Source organism: Rhopilema esculentum, chromosome 19, assembly GCF_057945365.1.
Source record: "Rhopilema esculentum isolate cy_ngs chromosome 19, ASM5794536v1, whole genome shotgun sequence".
Lineage (NCBI taxonomy): Eukaryota > Metazoa > Cnidaria > Scyphozoa > Rhizostomeae > Rhizostomatidae > Rhopilema > Rhopilema esculentum.
This window is the reverse complement of record NC_142833.1, coordinates 979,020-1,000,472: the sequence shown is the minus strand read 5'-3', so window position 1 is coordinate 1,000,472 and position 21,453 is coordinate 979,020. Positions and strand designations below refer to the sequence as shown.

The window sequence follows — 21,453 nt, the reverse complement described above, 5'->3', positions numbered from 1 at the left end:
CTCATAATACTGAAAAAGAAAAATGAAATCAAACTGGTTTTTGTGGTGTAAAAAGGATGCCCGAACACTGTGCAACATGTAAAACTAACACCTTATAATTCGTAGCAAAATAAACATACAAATATATTCAGATCAAACGTCGTCCATCTTTATTGCAGTTCTCATTTTTTATCTCCAAATACTCCAATCAAAAGTTCAATCTTCGAGAACCCAGAAAAAAAAGTTCTCCATGTTTAGAGCGTGTTGGACTACACGTAATAACGGGTATGGAGAAACAGTTTTTGCCAACAAGATCATATGCCTGCTCCTGTTAACAGCTAGTCTTAAAACTGGGGAATTAAATGAAAAACGATTTTTGACTATTATTGTACTGTACGCACGACAAGGGAATTTTCTTAAGGCAAAGTAAGGGATTCATCTCATAAATTAAAGGAGATTCACTGACGATCTGGAAGCTTTTTTGTAACTAAACGCAAAACTGATGCTCCAGCTTGCCTGGACAAAGTCTTCACCAAAATGGTTTAATGGGAAATAGATCAAGCTTTGAGCTTCGCCCATTTACAGCTTACAAATGAAATATTCCTTGATACCTATAATATTAAAAGTTCTATCGGAAAATACTCGATATGCCTGTATAGAGAAAATCTGTCATACGACAAGACCTCCCTGATGTTACAGACAATACATATAGAGTCAGACTCAGACAGTGTCTTCACTAGACATAAGCAGGGGGTTGATGTACTCGAAACCTTCGAATTCTGATTGATCAATAGTTTCCAGAGTCGACCTGTTGACGAAATAAATACACTGGGTAAGAAAATCTGAAACTAAAATCTTAACTGAAAAAATAAAACAAAGGTATTGACACAGATCAGTACTAAAGGACGAAGTCAGAAAAAAATCACAATAAACACAGCTAGAAGTGGCTTTAATTGCCAGGAATTAAATGATGATGACTGAAGAACCACGATTTCAGGTATCATAGAAAATCCATACATTTACTGCGGAGGGTTTGAACTCTCGTAAACAAACTGGATGGAAAAAAATAAGAGAAATTTTGAACTTCCAAATCTGACGCTAGAAAGAACCCTAAAGAAAATCGAATCCTCAACGCTTCTTGGCGCCTTCAATTTGCAATCACCCAGAAATGCTTTATTTGTAGCAAGAAAAGAGAAAAAACTGTCACACATGCAATCTCAAGAAAAAAGGAAATTTGACACAGGCCTGGCCAGGAGAGCAATGGTTCTTGCTCCCCCGCAGGATCTCCTAAAAGGCTGAAGGGGAGCTACAGAGTGCTCTCCTAAATTGCTCTATAAAGCAAATTGATCTCCTTGAAATTAATTTTCCTTGCTTCTATTCTTATTTATCTACAAAGAGCTCGCCTATAAATTACTAGGAGAGCTGTTTGCTGCTCCTCTGCTAAATGTCTTATGGCCAAGCCTAGTGACATAATCTACAAGTCACGTGCTTCTATGTTGTTCATGCTACGATAAGTAACCTGTGTTACCAGAAGTCAGAAGTAACCTGTGTTACCATGAGTATATTACTGTAACATCGCTATACGAGTCAAGAAAAATGAAAACTTGTTAGTATCTGCTAAAGGTTTCTAAGATAGTGTATATATCTCTGAGTACGTTGGGAATTTCTGACCTTCCTAAAACAAGTCCAATTTCTGGACACGTCTCAAGGGTCATAAGAGCGTCAAAGAGAAAAAAGCATACAAGTTTGTCAAAATAAAAGTAGCTTACGGGTCGTCTGGTGTTAACTGGACTGCCTCGGTTGTGAACTGCTGGTCAAAATTGCCGAGTACTTCTTGTTCTCCAGCTACGTTTGGCTTGTAGGGAGGCATCACTTGTCGCTTCTCAAGCTGCAAAAAAGCCAACAAGGTTTGTCTCACAGACCCTTTCCTATTAATCTACCAGTGGTCAAGCAGCGATTTCAGCTCTGCAGGATGACACTTATTGCCAACAACGAAGTAACAAGAAAAAAACAATAAGCGATTTCTCTAAGTCGAAGTCACTTTAGAAAAGTTTTATAAAGTCGTAACTAGATGCTAAGTCCCTATATAGGTTCTGTAACTTGTCGATTTGTTTTCTATGATCCCCATTGATTCGACTAACACCAAGTATATAGACAAAGTACTTGTATCGTATGCTGTAAGGGAAAGTGGTTCACAGATGAACAAAATGATTACAACAAATACTGCTTTAGTGAATCCATTAAAGTGCTGCGTTTCTTTACTTGAATAATACTTGATATTGTGTTTCTTTCTTTATTAGCTGGGGCTTTCGTTTTCCAAGCTTGCATACTTTTTTGACGATAAATTCCAAATGATATTTAAGGAAGTTTATCAAAATAATTTTGAATTCTAATCGAGTAAAATTCCCTGCGTTAATCAGGCAGACGCTAACAATTGAGTGGCAGAAGATGACGAAGAAAATATGGAGATTTGATAACGATGAGTCTCAACGAATAGAGACAACGATGAGTTGCAAGATGCAAATGTAATATTTGCATAATCTTCATTCGCAAATACTGAACAATATTGTGTTTAGCTAATAATTGGAACTTTATTTTGAAATAGATTCAATACGTATGAGAGCAGCAAAAAAGAATACCATCTCAAGGAGCCAAACAATTTTCGAGCTAATAATAATATGTAGCTTACATATTCAGATGTTTTTAGCATGCATTCGAGGGGGGCTAACGATAAAAACGGATGGTACTTCACCAAACGCTCAAGAAATTAATTTTAAAAAATGGATGTGAAGAGGACTCACAGCTTCCCAGTCAATGGCCTTGAAGAACAGGTGGGACATGATATCGGCAAATCCGGTCTGCAAATGGCAGCCTAGCCTGTCTCTTGGATTTTTGTTTAAAAATCCTTTGAGGCATGATGAAGCCCTAACGGAAAGCGATCGCGGTATTCTAATAGGATTTTCCAGGATCACTGAAAAAAAACAATGCAGGGAAGTCGTGAGGAATGTCATAAAGAAGTGTAAAGCTTCCTTATTCTTTCGAAAATTGGGAAGTTTTTTATGTAGAAAAGGAAGCAGTGTCTATCATATGGTAAAATCCAGGTACTTAATCTAGCGTATCATCTAGACATTCAATCTGGTGTGAAATCCAGTAACTCAATCTAGGGTGATTCAATCTAGGGAGTGATATCAGGGTATTAGATCTAGGGATAATAAAAAACCAGAGATTCACTCTGAAGTTAAATCCAGTAACTTAATCGAGGTGATTTAATCTAGGTAGTGATATCAGGTGAAATTCAGTTATGCAATCCAGGGCGTTAAAATGTGGGGGTGAGATCAGGGTATTTAATATTAGATTCAGTATAGTATATAGGTAGCTAGTATACTCTTAAATTTAATTTATCTTGAAAATTTATTTCGTGACATTGGATTCTCGTCGTCGTATTGCTTTGTTCCTGTATATCTTTCATTTTAAAATCTCATTGCAAGATTCACAGAATCCGGCGGACAGCCTATCCTGCGGTTCTTCCTTCTCACACTTTATTTAACTTAGGGTTAATGAAATCCAGATATTCAATCGTGGGTGATTCAATCTAGGGAGTTAAATCTGGGTTTTAATCTTGGGTTAAAGAAATCGAAGTATTATTGATGAGATGAGATCAAGGAATTCCCAACTCAATGAAATTAAACAAAAGAAACGGAAACAGTAGCATGCATTATTCGAATGCCTAGACTGCTTCTAGCTATAGGAAACGGCTTACCTTGGAATAGGTAATCTTCGGTATTCTGATCTGCATTGTCACTGGCTGTCACGATATCAAAAGGCGATCTCCCAGCCAACATTTCGTAAAGTAAGACCCCGAGAGCCCACCAATCAACACTTGCGCCTTTAAAAACAAAATAATGAAAAATAATCAAGTTTAAACAGACAAAAAATATCGAGTTTTTACAGACCCGAACAAAAACCATCTTGCTTAAAAGTATATGTGCAACATTACACACCTGAAAACAACTATACATTTCAATTTTAGAATTAGTTACTTAAAGAGATGGGTTTCTATCAAAATGTAGATATAGTCACTGGCAAACGAAGCATACACAGTGTGCTTTTAATAGCATCTGAAGATAATACATTCTTGTTAGATAATACACTTACAAGGTAGCTAATAAAACAAGTAGCAGTGAAAAACAGTAATGTCTTAAGAACATAAGGCCTTGCTGCCTATTCCAAATTTCTTTTAAAAAATCTTTATAGATATAACAAGGAAGTAATCTGAATTAAATTTCATTTTTAATTGATGGTTCAAAACGTTTTGTGAACGAAACACAGCTGAATCATCTGCTGTAAAAGATATTGGATTAAGAAAACAATGTTTAATTTCAATGGAAATACCATTTTAAAAAGCAAATAAAAATTAACTTTGTTTATATTTTTGCTAGGATTTAAGCCAATTGTGCAAATCACGGAAATACTCCTGGTTGAACAGAACTTAAGCGAAGCCCAAAAAGCTTGTGATACCATATATTTTCACCAATAAGCGTTAAACATAAGATAAACGATTTCATCTTTTACACAATATTTTAATTAATGCCTAATTATTAGAAGCGCCACACTCGTTGATATTTCCGTTAACATAAACTATAACAAACAATCAAATTTATTTTAATTTTGATCATTAATATTAATAAGATACCCATAAAATTTTTTTGATACGTAAAAGACTTTTGTCGATCTCTGTCTATAAGTAAGAGAACAAACGATATGTTTTGAGATTTTTTTCACCTAAAGACATTCTCGAAATACCAAGAAAGTGTTGACTAGATCAATGATCTATGTTGCCAACTTTAATCAGTTAACAAATTCACCTATTATTCTTTCATGCTAAAACTGGCCTATCTGTTTGATGGTTTCTATGGATAAAAACTTGCACCAACTTTTTTGATCTCATTAATAAAAACCTCCCTCTATAAAACACACACGTTGAGCAAACAGGGCATTAGGCCACTACAAAATGCGAGTAACAAAGGAGCAGGCTTTTTCCTAACAAAAAAATACGATAGGAAATATGCAGAACGGAATAAAAAGATAATTTTACCGTAATCTTCTCCTCTTAAAATTTCGGGTGCAATATAATTTGGTGTTCCACAGAATGTACTTGTGGTCATACCGGGTTGTAGGCCTTCCTGCAAAATAGAGAAATATTCTTGTGATGGTCAGTCTTGTGTTTGCAGTCTTGTGATGGTCACAGGTACAAAATTGTACACACAATTCAAGAAAAGTTCTCATATTTTGATAAAACAGGCCTGGATGATTTTGTTAACTTGGTAAAATGAAAGGTTATATCAAACGGCAAAAAAACGCTATTGGAAAAGATGAGGCGAGGAGTTAAAATACAGCACTTGTTGTAAGTGCTAACTTTAGATTTGTGTTCTACTCACAACATGTGAAGGGCAAAGGGTCTACTTGCAAGGGGCTAAATGGGAAGCGTCCCAAAAACCGTCGCAGAAATAGTCCATAGTTAAAATTTAATACAAAATCGTTTGCAATCTTACATGGAGTCGTCCCTACAACTGCCCATACCTATAACTTGAATTTACCGTTCCTAATCTTACATCAAACCTATAGGAAGCAGGAGTTTGGTAACACTGAAGCATCATTATAAATGCCAATGTTCATCAAAAGGGTGCTGAAAAAGAAAGTCTTTTTGAGCTTTGAATACCTTACACATGCCGTAATCCGTTAACTTAACATGCCCATCTCCATCAAGCAAAACATTGTCAAGCTTCAGATCTCGGTATATGATTCCTGCAAGGGAAACAAAAATAGTTTGAATCAATGCCTTATAGAGAGAACTTACATCTATAAAGATTTATTACTCAATATCAAAAACTAAATCAAAACAAAAGCTAGATAATTGAACTGGCTGTAGGAAAACCTGTACAAATTTTGGTCATCAAAAACAAAAATTATTGCCAGAGACGCACTTCTGTGATGATGGCTTTATTAGCATCGACAATATTGTTCGGGATCAGGGAGAAAATTAATTCGATATTTTCACAAATACATTGTACATTCAGGCTATTGCGTTAGCCACAACGGTAACAAACGGAACTAGCTCTCAACGGAAAGACGTCAAAGGTAACTCGTCAAAGGAAGAAGGCCAATGGGAGTACCTCAACAGAAAGACGTCAATGGTAGCTTGTTAACGAAAGTAGGTCAAAGGAAGGACATTATCGGAAAAAACTCAATATGGATGGATGTTAACAGAAGGGTGCAACGTTAAAAGTGGTTAAGGATATTGTGTAATGAGAATTATTTATGTTTTTCACCTTTCTCGTGGAGAAAATTTAAGGCACAACAAATCTCAGCTGCATAAAACCTGGAGAAAACAAAAGACAGATGCATTAAAACACAAGCACTGGTAGTTTCTATAAAATAGCTAGGATCATGTATTGAATAGAACATTGAATAGAAATACAAACTCAAATACTTTAAGTTGGAATATTTCTAGGTTCTCTATCCAACAACAGAATCAATTGCTAAAGGCTAAAAGAGAATGGAAATGGTAAAAATTTAAGAGAAGAAAACAGGTCTGAGCTCGTGGGATTTGGTTCCAGAAAAAATTGGAGTACAAAGTGATGCAAAATTTCAATATAATTGTAGATTCTCACAGGCTTTTATCGGTATACGGCTTTTATCATTCACTCTAAATAAAAGAAACAAGGAAGAAACATGTTCCTCCTTTGTACAACTCAAAAGGCATCATAAAAGATATTTTATTTCACAGTCAACAAGAGAGTGAAGCATGACTTAATGACCAAGAAATTGACTTTGAAAAGACAGTAGGATTGTTATGCTAACATTGCTTGATCGCCCAAGAATCATACCTTGCATGGTCCTCTTGAAGTCTTTTCATTTTCTGCATATGGAACATTAGATCTCCACCGTTAACAAATTCGATTACGAAGAAAAGCCTGAAATTGGCATTAACGGATAAACAACAAAACATGAACTTTGCTAGCTACAATGATAGATTTACTGGTAAAGCTCTACAGAAACTAAGATGTTTTAGAAAGAACAACTAAATGCTCCTTTTCATCTTATGCATAAAAATTTACGCATCGTGAAATACTCTTACCTTGCTTAGGACAAAAGACGTCTACTGACGACGTCCTAATGAATTGTAGTATTTGACAACAAACAGTGACGTAACAAATATTAAAATAGACGTTACTCTAAGCTTCTTATTTCCATTTTCTTCGTTTTATAGGCCCTGGATTGATAACAGAATTTATATTCTGATAACATAAAGCTGTATAAATATTGACTCTATTATACGTTGGACAACCTAAAAAGACTATCATATATTAGGCAGGCACTAATTATTTGATCATTAAAGGTAAGTCTTAATGGCAAAATTGGGTACAAGTTGAGTTGCCTGAACTATAACACAAACGAATGAAGCCATCAACAGTGAGACTAGGAGCAAATTAACACCAGGTTTATGCAAATATTACATAAGGCCCTGCTACTCACCTACTTCTGGTCTGAAAACAAGAATGCAAGCCGACTAAAAATGGATGATTCGATGCGATTTCAAAAACATGTTTTTCTGTTTGCACCCAGTCAATATCCTATAAGAAAAAATTAACCACAATGATGAAATTTGAAGAGTATTGTTGAGATGAAAAAATTAATGAAGAGATTTGTCAATAAGTCATTTTTTATAAAATTGCTTAAAACATGTCTCTTAAAAACGAGCTACCCTTAAATATAATATTTAATTTTTAGAGTTAAGTTAAACTTCAGTATATTCAGCATAAAAGATGTTCATTTTTGAAGTCAGATACTGTTTGTCCTATACTGCACTTCAAAATATTGTATAACTTGATTATGGCTTACTCCTAAATAAAAACATTGGTAAAAATCTCTGATGGAGATAAACGGGTACGAATTAGCCCTTGCGAACATCCTCATCAGGGCTCTCGCAACATCCTTGTAATTTGTCACTATTTTCAAATCAAGTAGTTTTGTCCTTCGTGACACTCATACCGAGCTACAAGGCACTTGAAATGAAAATTCATGGCAATCAAGTCTACCTAAGTTAGCTAGTACATCTCTATAATTTTGCGCTTGAAAGGACCCCCCCCCCCATCCCGAAATAACAGCCAGTAAACGCGAGTAACTGTCTTATCCAGTTTTACCCTTGGCAATTTATGTTCTTTGTGAAAAGTCTCATTGCTGTGATGAGGAGAGTTTTAAGGGAAACATAAGCATGTTACAGTTTAGCTATTTTCTTTAAATAATGCCGGTATTGTAACCTATTTGGAGATACCATTCAAAAAAGGGCATACCAAAGTATTTTACGCCCAACCCTCCTCGGAGTATAAACGCATGATAATGAACAAAGGTAAGCTAAAATTATATAACTAAATGCAGATCGAAAACAACATTACAAAAAGAATGGTGAATTTGACTGGTTCCTCATTAATTTCACACATGTTAGGAAAACTATTAACAAAATCTTTTTTACAAGGACAAAAAGACTGCAGGCATTGTATTATTTTGAAATTTTGCTAATCAATAAAACATACTTCATCGTCATTTACAAGATCTTTTTTAATAACTTTCATCGCATAAATTCGGTCAGTCTGTTTGAGCCGAACCTGAAAGAAAATACATAACACATACAGACAATACAGACATAGCACATAATGCTAAATCGGACTGTACAGCAATTTAGATTGTGCTTAGGCCACACGAGCAAGATGCAAAATAGATCGATGTCAAGAATTTTCAATATATGATAGAACGAACAAAGATCCAATTCTGTTTAAAAGTAATAGAAACATTGGAATAACACCTTTGAGAATTGAATTTCTTATAATGTATAATTGAAATGAGACATAAACAATGGAATAACAAATTAACAAACAAATATCTTTAAAGGTGTAAGAGTGCTCAACAGGGATTTACTTTAACTGAGGGATATCAATTTGCATAGCGAATACTTACCATTAAAACTTTGGCGTAACTGCCTCGCCCAATCACGCGAATAAAATCGAAATCTTTTAGACCAATCAGAGAGCTTTCACCAGTTGGCTAAAATGGACAATTAGAGGTTACAATAACAATTTTGATTGGCGATGATTAACCAAGAAGCAACTGAATAACAGCATGAATAATAATTATGCTTAAAAAACCTATTACTATCTGAATATATATCTTTATATCTCGGTAGCTTACAATTTCTCGCGTATTTTCTACAACATTTCAAATTTCTTATTCACTAAACTTCTTATGGTTTGTTGCATCAGGTCTCCTTAATCTGCTACATTTATGAAACTTCATTTCAAACAAAATCTGGAACATCGGGGCGAAATATTAGCCAAAGTTGATTTACATTTGTCTATTGCTGTTTGTTCTCGGAGCCTTGCGATGTTCCTTACTTACTATATGAAATTAAAACCCCCTGTTTTTGATGGCGGTAACTTTATGAGAAGGGAAAAGAAGAGCTACCTCTTTAGACATTGAGTCTGCGTTAAAATCTACATCTCTGTAGACGCCTTTCTTCCTTGAGCCTGGACTATCACTTTTGGCTGTTCAAAAAATAAGATGCAAGAACATAACTTAGGTTAATCTACATGTAGTATGTTACGTGAAAATCACAGCAAGATTTATGTCATAGACTACATTATTTGGTGAAATAATCTAAAAATAGCAAGAAACATCAATATTGTGCTATCTGCTTAATTTTCGCTCAATATTATCGTTAAATATTTCTGCTTTATCAAAATTTGCTACGTTTCTTTATTCTGAGCTATGTTCAAATTTTGCAGTATCAGCGGATTTTATAGTGCAATAAAGTATGGAACTTTACAGGGCCAGTTACCAATTCCATTACTCGTTTATTGTTTACAATGGAAGAAAGGGCTTGTAGCGTGCGTGTAGTATGTGGATCAAATAACATCCCAGCATGTTTAAGCGCATTTTTTTAGGTATGAGATGGTCTAAAATAAGCATGGAACAATGAGACTTTAAAATGCAAAAAGTAATAAAATACAATAATTTGCTTAATTCAAACAACATCTGTCAAGCATACTTCTTTTTGGACCCATGTAAGCATGTTCATGTAATACACCGGTTTTGCTGTTCATTGGTAATGAACTATAATTCTGGGGATTCTGGGCAGCTGATGTGGCCTGTGAAAAAATTATGATTGTTATTATTACCAAAAAAGCTGCTGCAGGATGGACCGACTTCAGCGCAGTCTGAAACAAACTTTTAAAGCGCAGTCTGATATGCAACAACAAACTAAATAAAACTTTTCCGCAATAAACAGAGAACAGTAGTGCCAAAACCCCTTTGGCACTCCCAACCCACCTGGCCCACAGGCCCTCGGTAATTCCCTTCCCACCTAACTCCCACCCCCTCCTACGCCTCAAATTCATATAAAACCCGACAGGGGCTACTTCAATAGGCAACGGAAAGACTCCTGGAAACCAATAACAATGGACGATTGGAGGAATTTTTTTCTATATCAAAGATGAAAGAAATCCAATGAAAGTGGTCACTGAACTAGTCATACCATTGAACTAAGAATTGTACTGCAATCCACAGATACCAAACGATGACACTTTTTGTGAACCATAATTTTGCAATTGAGACAACGCGCTCCCTGCAAAAAAAGAAGTTTCAACTATTTGCAACAAACAGTATATTTGTACTTTTATGCTTCAAAGAATATAAAGCTCGTGTGCAATGCCATGGAATAATGAAATGATTCATATTGCTAATCAACCAGAAAAATAAATATATTACACTCATCTATTCTATTTCCACTAATCAACAATCTGCAACAAAATCGGGGAAACAACTAGGTTAATGCATTTCAATTTTTCGCCTTTACGAATAGTGGTTTAATAAAGAAGCAAAAATAAAAAAATAAAAATTTCATTACAGTAATTGTGACAACAGCAATATTTTGACAAAGGGCCTAAAATATAACGGCTTTGAAGAAATCTGATTTTGCAGCCTTAAAAGAAAGGGCGTTAAAAGGAAATTCTAGTCAGTTAAAAGGCAGTTTTTGCTCGAAGAAACTAAAGTTATTAAATACAGGAGAAATCAGACGAGCATTAAATGTACCTTTCTGTTGGCCTATTATTGCCACATGGAAAAAGCGCAGCATGGCTGAATTGGTAATCCTTCAGCATAAATTGTGCAGTGGAAATTATACGCAAATACACTACAAAACATACCTGTCTTCCTAGTCCCCAGATCATATCTTGACAAATTTCGCAATTCGCAAACTGAAAGTAACAAATTTCCAAATTAAATGTCTACAGTTTCAATTAAAACAGAAAATGTCATTTTTCTCAAGGTGACCGTTTCAGAGGACCAAGAAGTGGGCTCGTGTAGATAATGAAAAATATCCGTCTCTTTTAGAAAAACATTTTGAGGGTTACATGAATTTATTAGTAATAAAAAAGGGCGATAATCATAAATTTAGCAATTTATTATAACGGTTTTCGCTGAACAATCGATATCTGCTATTTAGTATGAGCTTTGGAAAACTTTCACTTGTGCAAGGAAACCTGAACAGATCCGTCGGAAGAACTACGTATTTTTGCAAAAAACTTAAGACAATTCGGAAAACTCGCGTGCGTAAAATAGATTTGTTTAACAAGATAACTCTGCAATCTGGTATTAAAAGCTTTTATATGAGATCCGGGGCAGCTGGTAACAGAAACTTTTCGTAGCAAAATCGCTGATGTATCGAAAAAATGATCGCCTTTCCAGAGATTAATAAAGCGGCAGACTCAAAAAGTCCAATATTTGCATTTGGTAAAGATAAGAAATTAAATTTTTCATCCCGATTTATTAAAAAACATGTGAAAAATCACGTGACCAGTTGCAATTCGTCATTGTGCTATATGTCATATTTTTGCGGATGGTTCAATAAAATTGGGGGTTTCGGAAATCGCTAAACCAATTATCAAAAAAGCAGTCTAAGTTTCTCGTAAGTGCAAGAAACTTTTTTGGCCAAAATGAAATTGTAAGGATGTGACAGAAAGAGATACGTAAGGAAATCTGTTTATGGTGAAATGCAGAAATGAAATGAGAAGAAGGTCACAAATGCCCTAAAACAGATAACGCAATAAGCAAAGTTTTAAGACCTGGGCGTAGCGGAAGCTAAACGTTTAAGGGGCCTTAGTACGGGTTTTGCCTCTAATGATGTTGCTTCATTCAGCTAAAATTGCCCAAATTGGCCTGAAATCAAATCAATTTTGACTAATTGGAGGGGAGCTGCAGCCTATATTTATGGATTTATGCCCCCATTTGTCTCTTTAGCCTATGTTTATAATTGTATGCCTGTCGATAAATAAAAATGAAAGGGTGAGTGACCTTACAAGAAGTTGCAGCATTATGGTATACGAAAGACAGGTCTATTTGCAGTGGTCGATAAATACCATTCTCATCTTTAATCAACTCCATAAAGCCATTATCAATCCTTGATTCTACGATGCTACTGTAACAGCTGTATAAAAACCACAGATGATATGGTTCATGCTGGCGCTTTCAATCTCTGCGCGACCTGTTTCGCCCATTCACTCGGTGGGACCAAGCACTCTTGCTTATAACAATATTGTGTATAAGAACATTCAGTCTCAGAGGTATCCAATTTCTTAGAATATTAGAAGATTACAGCCCAGTCTCGGCTCCAACATTTTTACCTTACCTTTAGCAATTGCCTGTTTTTAACTGAGAATTGTATGAAAGATATAGGTATCTCATTTTAAAAAAAACATGGTTTCTATTAATGGGGGGGGGGGGGCTATTTCCTCTGAAATCCTTTGAAATACGTTTTTACTTACGAAATTTTCTAAGAACATCTAGGCTGGGAAAATATTATAGCATTTTAAAAAAGAAAGAATGTATAGGCATAATGGTCGAGTTGGACTGCCACACGCAAAATGCTTTAGAGGACAGATTCACAGACAGCAACAAAAGAAGGTTGGAAGAAAATGCATGATTTTGATTGGTCACAGTGGATGCAGGAACTAAATAGCCTATGTGGGATTTACAAGTTGCAAAAATGAATCTTCATAATGCTACGTTTACTGGCTCACTAAATATTTCATCCTCTCGAAATTGTTATCAAACTTAAAATATCATACTTATTAAAAACCTAGCAAACTACAAAGTTGATCATTTTGACGAAGTCATGGGTTAGATATCAACGATAACCATTTGAAATGGGTTTCCTCAAGAATATTTCTGTCAGCAAAGAAATAGGCCGATTCCATCATAAAAACTACAAAGCAACCACGATTAACTCAATTACTACTTGTCTCCTATATCATAATAATAATGTAATCTCTTTTCATTTAATAAATCACTAAATACATACAATTCCACATCTCGCTTCTATGAGGCAGTGTACAATTGGCGACTTATATTTCGAATAACATGTTGAAACTTAAAAATGGCAGTTAGAATAGTGAAAAGAATAATAATAATAACAATAATAGTAATAATAATGAATATTTAATAGATCCAATACAGGTGGCTCTTCACTGTTACACTTTTCCCTTGATACATGCAATACGCACTTGAACAACCTATTTACTAAACTGATAATATTCTTTCATTGTTGAGTTGATCTTTTTATGATACAAAATGATTTTTTTTAAATATTTTGCATCTTTTATGACAGAATGCTATTCACTAAAAGTAAAAACAAGCAATGTTCCAATTTTCATAAACACACTAACTTGAAGAATGCCAAATCCATCGATTTCCAAAGCAGTTTATTGCTAGTCATCTAAAAGTTGACTTGCTTAGTGGGAATATGAAATTTCCTTTTTTGCTCTTAACAAAAAGGTCAATGTACTAGACACAAAGGCTCCCTTTTAAACTTCTAACAGACGAAAAGTTATTTCGGAATTTAGAAATCACAACCCAAGGAAACTATGTTTCAGGAAATGAGAAAAACAGAGGGCATCAAGACAGTTTAATATCCATCTATCACTTGCATTGAAAATAAAGTGAAAAGTGGTCTCGAAAATGGAATACAACTGGCTCAGTACTTGAAGTTTTTTATGACAAGACATAAATTGTAAAATGCAAGAAATGACGCAAAAGTATGAAACGCTACGCACTGAGCCACTGAAGATGTACTCTTTCAACGCTCTCCAATACCACAGCTTTAAATCCATTAGTCTCATAATGCTTTAAGGGCTAGCAAAAGTGTTTTAGTCCTTCATTCCTGAATATTTCCCAAGCACTAAGGCAACAACTCAGACCATGATTCCTTTAGTGCTATGCATTTATTGGAGTGACTTCTAATATTTAACTTCTCTCCAATCGTCAATTCAAAAATATTTTCAAAACACTGATGCATAATTCATGACTAGCGATGAAAACTTATTGCAATGTTAATAGATTTGAAAAAATTTTTTATCCTCTAAAAAATTCTATAGATTAGCAAAGATTATCTAAGAAGAAATAAATGAACAGCCGCAATCGAAGAAGAAATTTTAGAGCAGAAGCTGCAAATCACTTAATACAATTTGCTTCTATTTATTTCAGGAAAGTTCCTGAGGCAGCGCCTGGGCAGAGCTCTTGAACTGCTTGCAGAAACTAATCTTAAAGCAAGCAAAAAAAGTGACTTTGGATTACATCAGGAAAGGACTCAGGATTATCTGTTAGGATTAATAAACCTTGATAACAAAAATCGATTTTAATGGTGACCGCATCAACCCCTCGTTTACTACAATTGTTTTAGACTATCGAACTTGCAACAACAGAACAACAACAACAACAGCAGAGAAACAACAGCGGAGCAACAACAACGGAGCAACGACAACACAGCAACAACAACAAAAATATCATAGATCAGCTGATACGACGCCTGCCCTCTCAATTGACATTCGAGTAAAATTCCATTCTCATTCGGTGTCATCGGTTATGCTTGATTTTTGCATCAAATTTTTACTTGTAGAATGTCTGGCTACAACATAGAGATAGGAATGTATACCTATCTCTATGGGTTACAAAGAGCAGTTTCATTATGATTGGCTCCCTGCACGCCACAGAACCTAGTGTCCGATAAGGTGAACCGAGCATTGACGGAGCAATGTGCCTTATGAAGAGAAAGACTAAGGCAATCGAGGCCGGGAAAAAATACAAAATGACAAAAGGCTTACTAAAATAGGGATTGTGAAATCGTAATCACATCTGAAAACGCAGTTCACTCGACAGGATAGTCCAAAAATTGATATTTAGAATGATCCTCGGGTCTATAAAACAACAGTATCGCTTTAAAGTGTTACCAGAATAGAAAGGGGTGAAAGGATTTGTGGCACCTTTTACAAACAACTAAAGTAGCTTTTACAGCATACATGTAATTCTGCCTAAACTAAACAGCACTGTATTATATTCTTTTCGTCCGACCTTGTGATACAGGAGCGCTTCTATATCATTGGTCCGACCGATGGTCCGGATATTCACAGCTATTTGCATCGTATTAATAGCGTTCACAAGTGTGACGTCACAAAAACTACTTTTAGAATTTTCGAATTTTGATCAGATAACATGAAAGAACACCATAAAGTACTCCCGTATATGAAAATCGTAATATTTTGACTGATTTTGCATATTTAGAGGTATTTCATGATGCTCTTTCTGGTTATGGGAAAAAATTTCAAAAATTCTAAAAAATAGATTCTTGTGATGTCATCACTTGACAACTCTATTGAGATCTCGACCAAAGCTTTTAAGGAGTGAACAAAGTCTACAGCCTGTTCGAGATGTGAGTGGCTTCTTTACATTTATTGCGTTTATGTAGGGTGGCACACAGCATGCCAAATCCTTTAATAGCACTCCTTTGCAGCTAATTCACAACATATCACGACCAATACTTAAGAAACAATATGAAACCAACCTTTCCAAACCGCCTTGTAACAAACGAATGTCCATTGTAATGATAAATCTTACGCCATCTACGAGCTCCTCTTCTGTACATTAAACCTGCAGTAAGCAAATGGAAAAATACGGTAATGAAATTTCAGATCATTTCTTTTTCTTTGAATCTTTCTATTTCAAAACGTTATATAAATTGTAAAATTGTAAAATCTTTCAGCTGCCTTGTTTTTGATAAGAGAGAAATCGATCAAAATGATCTTTATCATGGAAAATTAGTTAAGTAATAAAACTTCTTCGATAATCTAAGATCCAGAAACTTATTTCAAAATATTTTGGACACATTTATAGTATTTTTAGCAAGGCGTGAAACGTATTTTAGCTTTTCATTTAAACTAAGCAAAGTAGTAATGAAAAGCAAACTTGGATATTCTCATTAAGAAGGAGTCAAACATTCACTGATACTTTGATCTCTTGATTAAAGTGAGTTAAAATAAACAAAAATGCCTCGCAAAAATGCCATGCCGTGTTTCAAGTAAACGTGACATTAACCTTTTAAGAAGCACAAAGACAGATACAACAAACATCGGATTACATATGATGATTATTTTCGGTTCTAGAATTTTTTAACTGCTATCCATAGCCTTAGCTAAGGATTCAGAATTTCTTCTGATGTGTGAAAAATTGAAGCGGATGAAAAGCAGACACACTTACGATCTTCTCCAGCTAGCAGTTGGCCAGGCTCATCTGGAACACCTTTAAAAACTGAGAAAAGAGAAGAACAGCAGGTTAAACAGGAAATGAAACAATCTGAAGAAAAAATAAATGAAGAAGTGTGTTGAATCTCGTTATCACAGGCACTTTTGCAAGCCTAATGCCAAAAAAACCAACAATCCTACTCTGGATATCAGAGGAACTTAAATTTGAGTCAATTTTACGACCAAATTTTACGTCAGCCGAGAAATTTCTTATCTTCTCCTTAATGTAAACTGAAATAACATCCTCTGGATAGCCGTTCTCCAGAAAGATCTTAGTTAGTTTGATCTTAGGCTTGGAATCTTAGGCTTAGAAAGATCTTAGGCTTGGAATCTATCTACATAAGCACGAAAAAACCGCTACTGTGTAGACAAAAGGAGTTCGTTTTCACCTTAGGACTACATTGGTAACATTCTCGATAGGCAAGCGGCACTGATTGGTGAACCTATACAGTCATGTGCTCGTGTTTCTGATTGGCCTATTTTGATCCACAACTGGGTATATATATTTCCTAGCGTAGGGTTTTCGATCTATGTTCTGACGTTTTAAACTCTGAAGAGTGTCAGACGAAAAGCTTTAGTTTACTAAATGTTTGCTTTTTTCAAAGCCATTCACAAGTTTTGTACTTCCAAAAGATTATTTCCTGAGATGCAAGTTATATCATACAACATTTTCTCACAAAAGACTCAGACTTTTGGGTTAAGAAGGTAAGAAGGTGTCAAGTATGCAAATATATACAGTAAAGAAAAAAGCAACAATGCCTAACCATTTCAGAAGTAGTATGAAGTTATAAAAACAAGAGAATCATTCAATACTATGAAAATACTTGGATCTAATCGTATCGATCAAAAGGCAAAAGTACCATTTATAACAAGTTGAGGATCCCTGTTGAGGAAGAAGAGTCTCACTGCTTCTTCTAGTTCCATTTGTGATGTCAAGGTGCAAGGATCTCCTGAAATGCATCACATAGTAAAACATGTTTCAAAATATGTTTCAAAATATGCTTAAAAACAATGTTTTTAGGATATGTTTCAAAAAGTTCTGAAGGCACAAATCATAAAACCATCCAAGAGTACAATGCACATGAGCTTTGAAGAAAAAATAAATTTGAAAATTCTTAAGAATGAACAAATTACTTTTTTGTTCACCAATCATTACAAAATGAAGCACCCAGAGGACTAAGATTTGTATCTTAACAAAAAATTTGGCATCACAACATTTTAGTACACAGACTACTCAAAATACATTTATAGTGTTTAACTGGAAAAATAAGCCTTAACTCTATACAAAATTGAACACACATTTGATTAAATACATTTAATACACAAGCTCTTGTCCAAATATTGGGACGAAACATAAGCATTTAAAACCACTCCAGATCAAGTAATTTTTTGATTGGATCAGATTGAGATGGATTTAGAATGCAAATTACTTCAACAACATCGTTCCTCATTAAATCAAAGCTTGATTTCGGACAAATCTACGGTGTATCTGTCAAAATTATTTCAATATTTTTAAATGCATTGTCATCCATTGAAAAAAATATTTGTCACATGACCACTTTCACATCCAGAGCATATGCACACCACAAAATCTGACTTGATCTGCAGGCAGCACTTTCTGGACTGGTTCTTGCCATTTAGTTCATATTTATATTAAGGGATGATTATTAGGTTAGATACAGAGTTTACAGCTGAATTCTAATGACAATAATAAATCCTAAATTTGAAATTCAGTTTACTCCTTGAAACCTATATTTGACAAATAATACTCTTTCATTCTAAGAGGCCTTATTTCCAGCAAAAACAGATACACGCATACCTTCATCATCAATCCATTTCAATGTAAATTTATCCCTGGGTGCAAACTTGTAAATGTCTCTGAGATCACCGAGTAATGACTCGTAGCTAATATGTGGATCCATTACTAAACAGGTGACATCCCTGAAAACAAGTCAAAAGGAAAAAATTTTAAACATATCTATAGTGAAAATATTGAAAGAATAACATTGTAATTGATAAATAAGGAGTGCCTGAAGCTCTTTAGTGAAGGGGGAAAGCTGGATTTACAGCAAAAAAATCATGGGAAAAAAATAAAATGTTTCACATAAAGAACAGGAGTGAATTTCTGCCTTGTGCATTCTGGCATCTCCTTACATTAGATTAGACTGCAAGCAGACAACCCAAAACGAACATATTTTATTTTTCTTGTCACAAACATTCTCGTCTAAGGATATGACAACAGCCATTTTTATTCCTATTCTAAGTCTGTCAACAAAAAAACAAGACCTAGTTATAATAAGCCTCACATTCTGCCAATGTTTGCTGCTTAAAAGCATCATAAGTACTTTTTCATAAATTATTGTTACATGTTTTTCAAAACATGATTTGCTGAAATTTCTTAGTTTTCCAAGCCCAAGGTCTTAATTGAATCAAAACTCTTCATTGCCATTCTGCTGCCCAAATTGATTAAAAAGAGATGATTCATTTCATATCGGATTCACTGACCCAATCCGATACCAATATTAGGCTCTGTTCACATGATACCGGATTCATTTCCTATCGGATTCACTCCTGTTCACACGGAGAGGCTACACTTCAACACTGCTCCGAAAAATCCATTGTCTTGAAGCAATTGCATAGCAACATGGAATGCTGTTCGTTGTTTTGCTCTTTTTCTGATTGAGTGCATTCTTGGATGTGACAGAACTGATTCGCTGTTTGGTTATGAAGAAGAAGTATTTCGAAATCAATTTTCAAACAATCTAATTTTCCTTTGCATTAATCTTTTGAAGCTCATCATCATCGCAAGGAGCATATTTATTGCTTAACTGCAATCCACTGTGATTTCGTGTCTTGAAAAGAGTGCCAAACTGTTTTTAAAAGCCCTGAAAATGAAGCTGCTTTTTTGAAACAGAGGTTCCGGAGCGAAACTGTATCAGATTCATCTGATATGATATCACTCCACATTCACAGCGGAATGGTTTGACTCCGCAAAAACAAAACGGAGGGCATCGGATTCCAGCATCATCATGTGAACATAAGGCCTATCTGATATGAAAAGCAATGCGATACAAAATGAATCCTGTATCGTGTGAACAGGGCCTTTATTCCACTTTAAATGATAACAATAATCATAAAAAATTTCATAAACTTTGTTTAAAAATATTCTATAAACATTTAGCCAAAATTTCTAACATCATCCTTGGCTAGGCATTTGACTAACTTTGAATTTCTGCATTTTCTCGAAGAAGCTATATGAAGTTCTTGCAAATATTCATGCGAAAAGGATCTTGTGTCTATTTATATTTACTGTTTTCCTTGAAGCCATTTACAGCTGTCTATGGGGCTTTGAGCAAAATATATGAGGCTAATAAACACAAATCTTTAATTTTTTTAGTGGATTAAATGGATTAAGTTTAGTGGTGGTATTCACCTAGAGGAACAAGGAGTTTATGAAGTTATTTCTAGTGATTATTTATATGTGAATAAGAAACTAGGTGGACTATCTAAAAATAAATTTATTGTTGTACTTAGAAACAAAATAAATGTAGAGAACAAACAGTGTTAAAGTTACCGCACAGGCCCTGTCTTACGACACAGTTTAAATCTAAAGACACATTTTAGTTAGAAGAAATTGAATCAGGGTACAACAGCATGAGAAAAATTTGATTTGGAAGAGAATTGAAGACTGAACAACTATTTTAACAGTCTTCAAAAAATCATCCAATGTTTATATCGCTGATTCTCTACATTTTGTGTTTTTGGACATCAAGCAGGAAATAAACTTTGTGAGAGCTTTGTTGTTACAGTTATGTCGGTATGGCCTGAAGTCTTTTTGATATATGGGGGCAAAAAGGTGGAATGACCTACCAGTAGAAATTAGAAATTCTCCTTCAAAATATTCTTTTAAAAACAATCTTAAAATATTTTTACAAAACAACACAGTAATCAATGATGGTTTTTAAACTTAGTCTATAAAAAGATGATATTTTTCTGTGGATGACTGATAGCAACTTACAGATGATTCTTTTACTTTTAGAACTAAAAAATAAGCAGAACGCATCTAATTTACTAGGGGGTGCTTTCTCCTCGATTAGTTTATAAACTACTGAGAAAGTTTTCTCCTTTAAATAATTCCCTGTTTACAATACTAGCTTGTTTCTCCACTACTCTGTATTTGTTATGTTACGTTTATATTATTTAACTTCCTTTTACATTGTTTATACTTTTAAGCTTGGATTATTTCTAATTTGTAACAAGTGTATGTATCCAGTGGAATTTAAAATAAAACTGAACTGAACTGAAGTTATAAACACAGCATAGGAAACAACAATGTAAACAAATAAAGAACAGAAACAACTCAAGTTACCCATTAAAAGCAGCTCGTAGTGGAATTCCCTCCATCTCCATTTCGTGCTGCAATTCTTCCTCGACTGTGACGAGCTGAGACAGCGCACTTGGAAATTATAAACTCTCGGTCGTTCACTCACGAAACCTTAGTCAAATGTCTTGTGTCGGGAACGGCCTAACACCAAAACAGGAAGAGCAATACCTTTAAAATTGTTGTCAATTCGCAAAAAGCTTTTCACAAGACTGAAAAAACCTTTCAAAGGCAAATTACGATTATAATAGACAAAAGAAGTTCTTTATGAACCTTAGAATAGGTGCTCACAGCTTGCAATTTCTTTGCAATAATTCCGGAAATTTTTCTTCCTACCGCATCATCGGCCTGATTACTATGTTTGGAATTTGAAAGGCTCCTTCGCAGCGTAAATGAAAATGACAACAGCAA

At 34.7% G+C, this 21,453-nt stretch overlaps 1 protein-coding gene across 3 annotated transcripts; it reads right to left on the bottom strand.

The window, feature by feature from the left end:
• Nucleotides 1–79: 79 nt before the first annotated feature.
• On the bottom strand, nucleotides 80–21,417 carry LOC135688290 (protein kinase C iota type). 3 transcript variants are annotated; one of them, XM_065205075.2, is made up of 21 exons: nucleotides 21,316–21,417; nucleotides 21,031–21,186; nucleotides 18,481–18,602; nucleotides 17,522–17,611; nucleotides 16,618–16,668; nucleotides 15,926–16,011; nucleotides 11,238–11,288; nucleotides 10,568–10,657; nucleotides 10,082–10,181; nucleotides 9,499–9,578; nucleotides 8,995–9,081; nucleotides 8,574–8,645; nucleotides 7,516–7,613; nucleotides 6,867–6,953; nucleotides 6,309–6,358; nucleotides 5,699–5,784; nucleotides 5,075–5,162; nucleotides 3,740–3,865; nucleotides 2,781–2,950; nucleotides 1,749–1,867; nucleotides 80–787 (listed from the first exon to the last, which is right to left on the bottom strand). In XM_065205075.2, the coding sequence occupies exons 2-21, from the start codon at nucleotides 21,069–21,071 to the stop codon at nucleotides 700–702; spliced, it is 1,782 nt and encodes a 593-aa protein (XP_065061147.1). In that variant the 5' UTR covers nucleotides 21,072–21,186; nucleotides 21,316–21,417; the 3' UTR covers nucleotides 80–699. The 3 variants fall into 3 exon arrangements, with proteins under 3 accessions (XP_065061147.1, XP_065061148.1, XP_065061146.1); XM_065205076.2 differs by having other exon boundaries at nucleotides 21,334–21,415; XM_065205074.2 differs by having other exon boundaries at nucleotides 21,031–21,410.
• Nucleotides 21,418–21,453: the final 36 nt, after the last annotated feature.

Bases quoted from the DNA above. Each gene is read 5' to 3' on its own strand.
- LOC135688290 (XM_065205075.2), bottom strand. From the start codon at position 21,071: ATGGAGATGGAGGGAATTCCACTACGAGCTGCTTTTAATGG. The intron at 16,669-17,521 runs GTACTTTTGCCT...CTCTTTTCTCAG, and splicing joins TCCTCAACTTGTTATAAATG to TTTTTAAAGGTGTTCCAGAT. The intron at 9,579-10,081 runs GTATGCTTGACA...TTTTTTGAACAG, and splicing joins TTACATGGGTCCAAAAAGAA to CCAAAAGTGATAGTCCAGGC.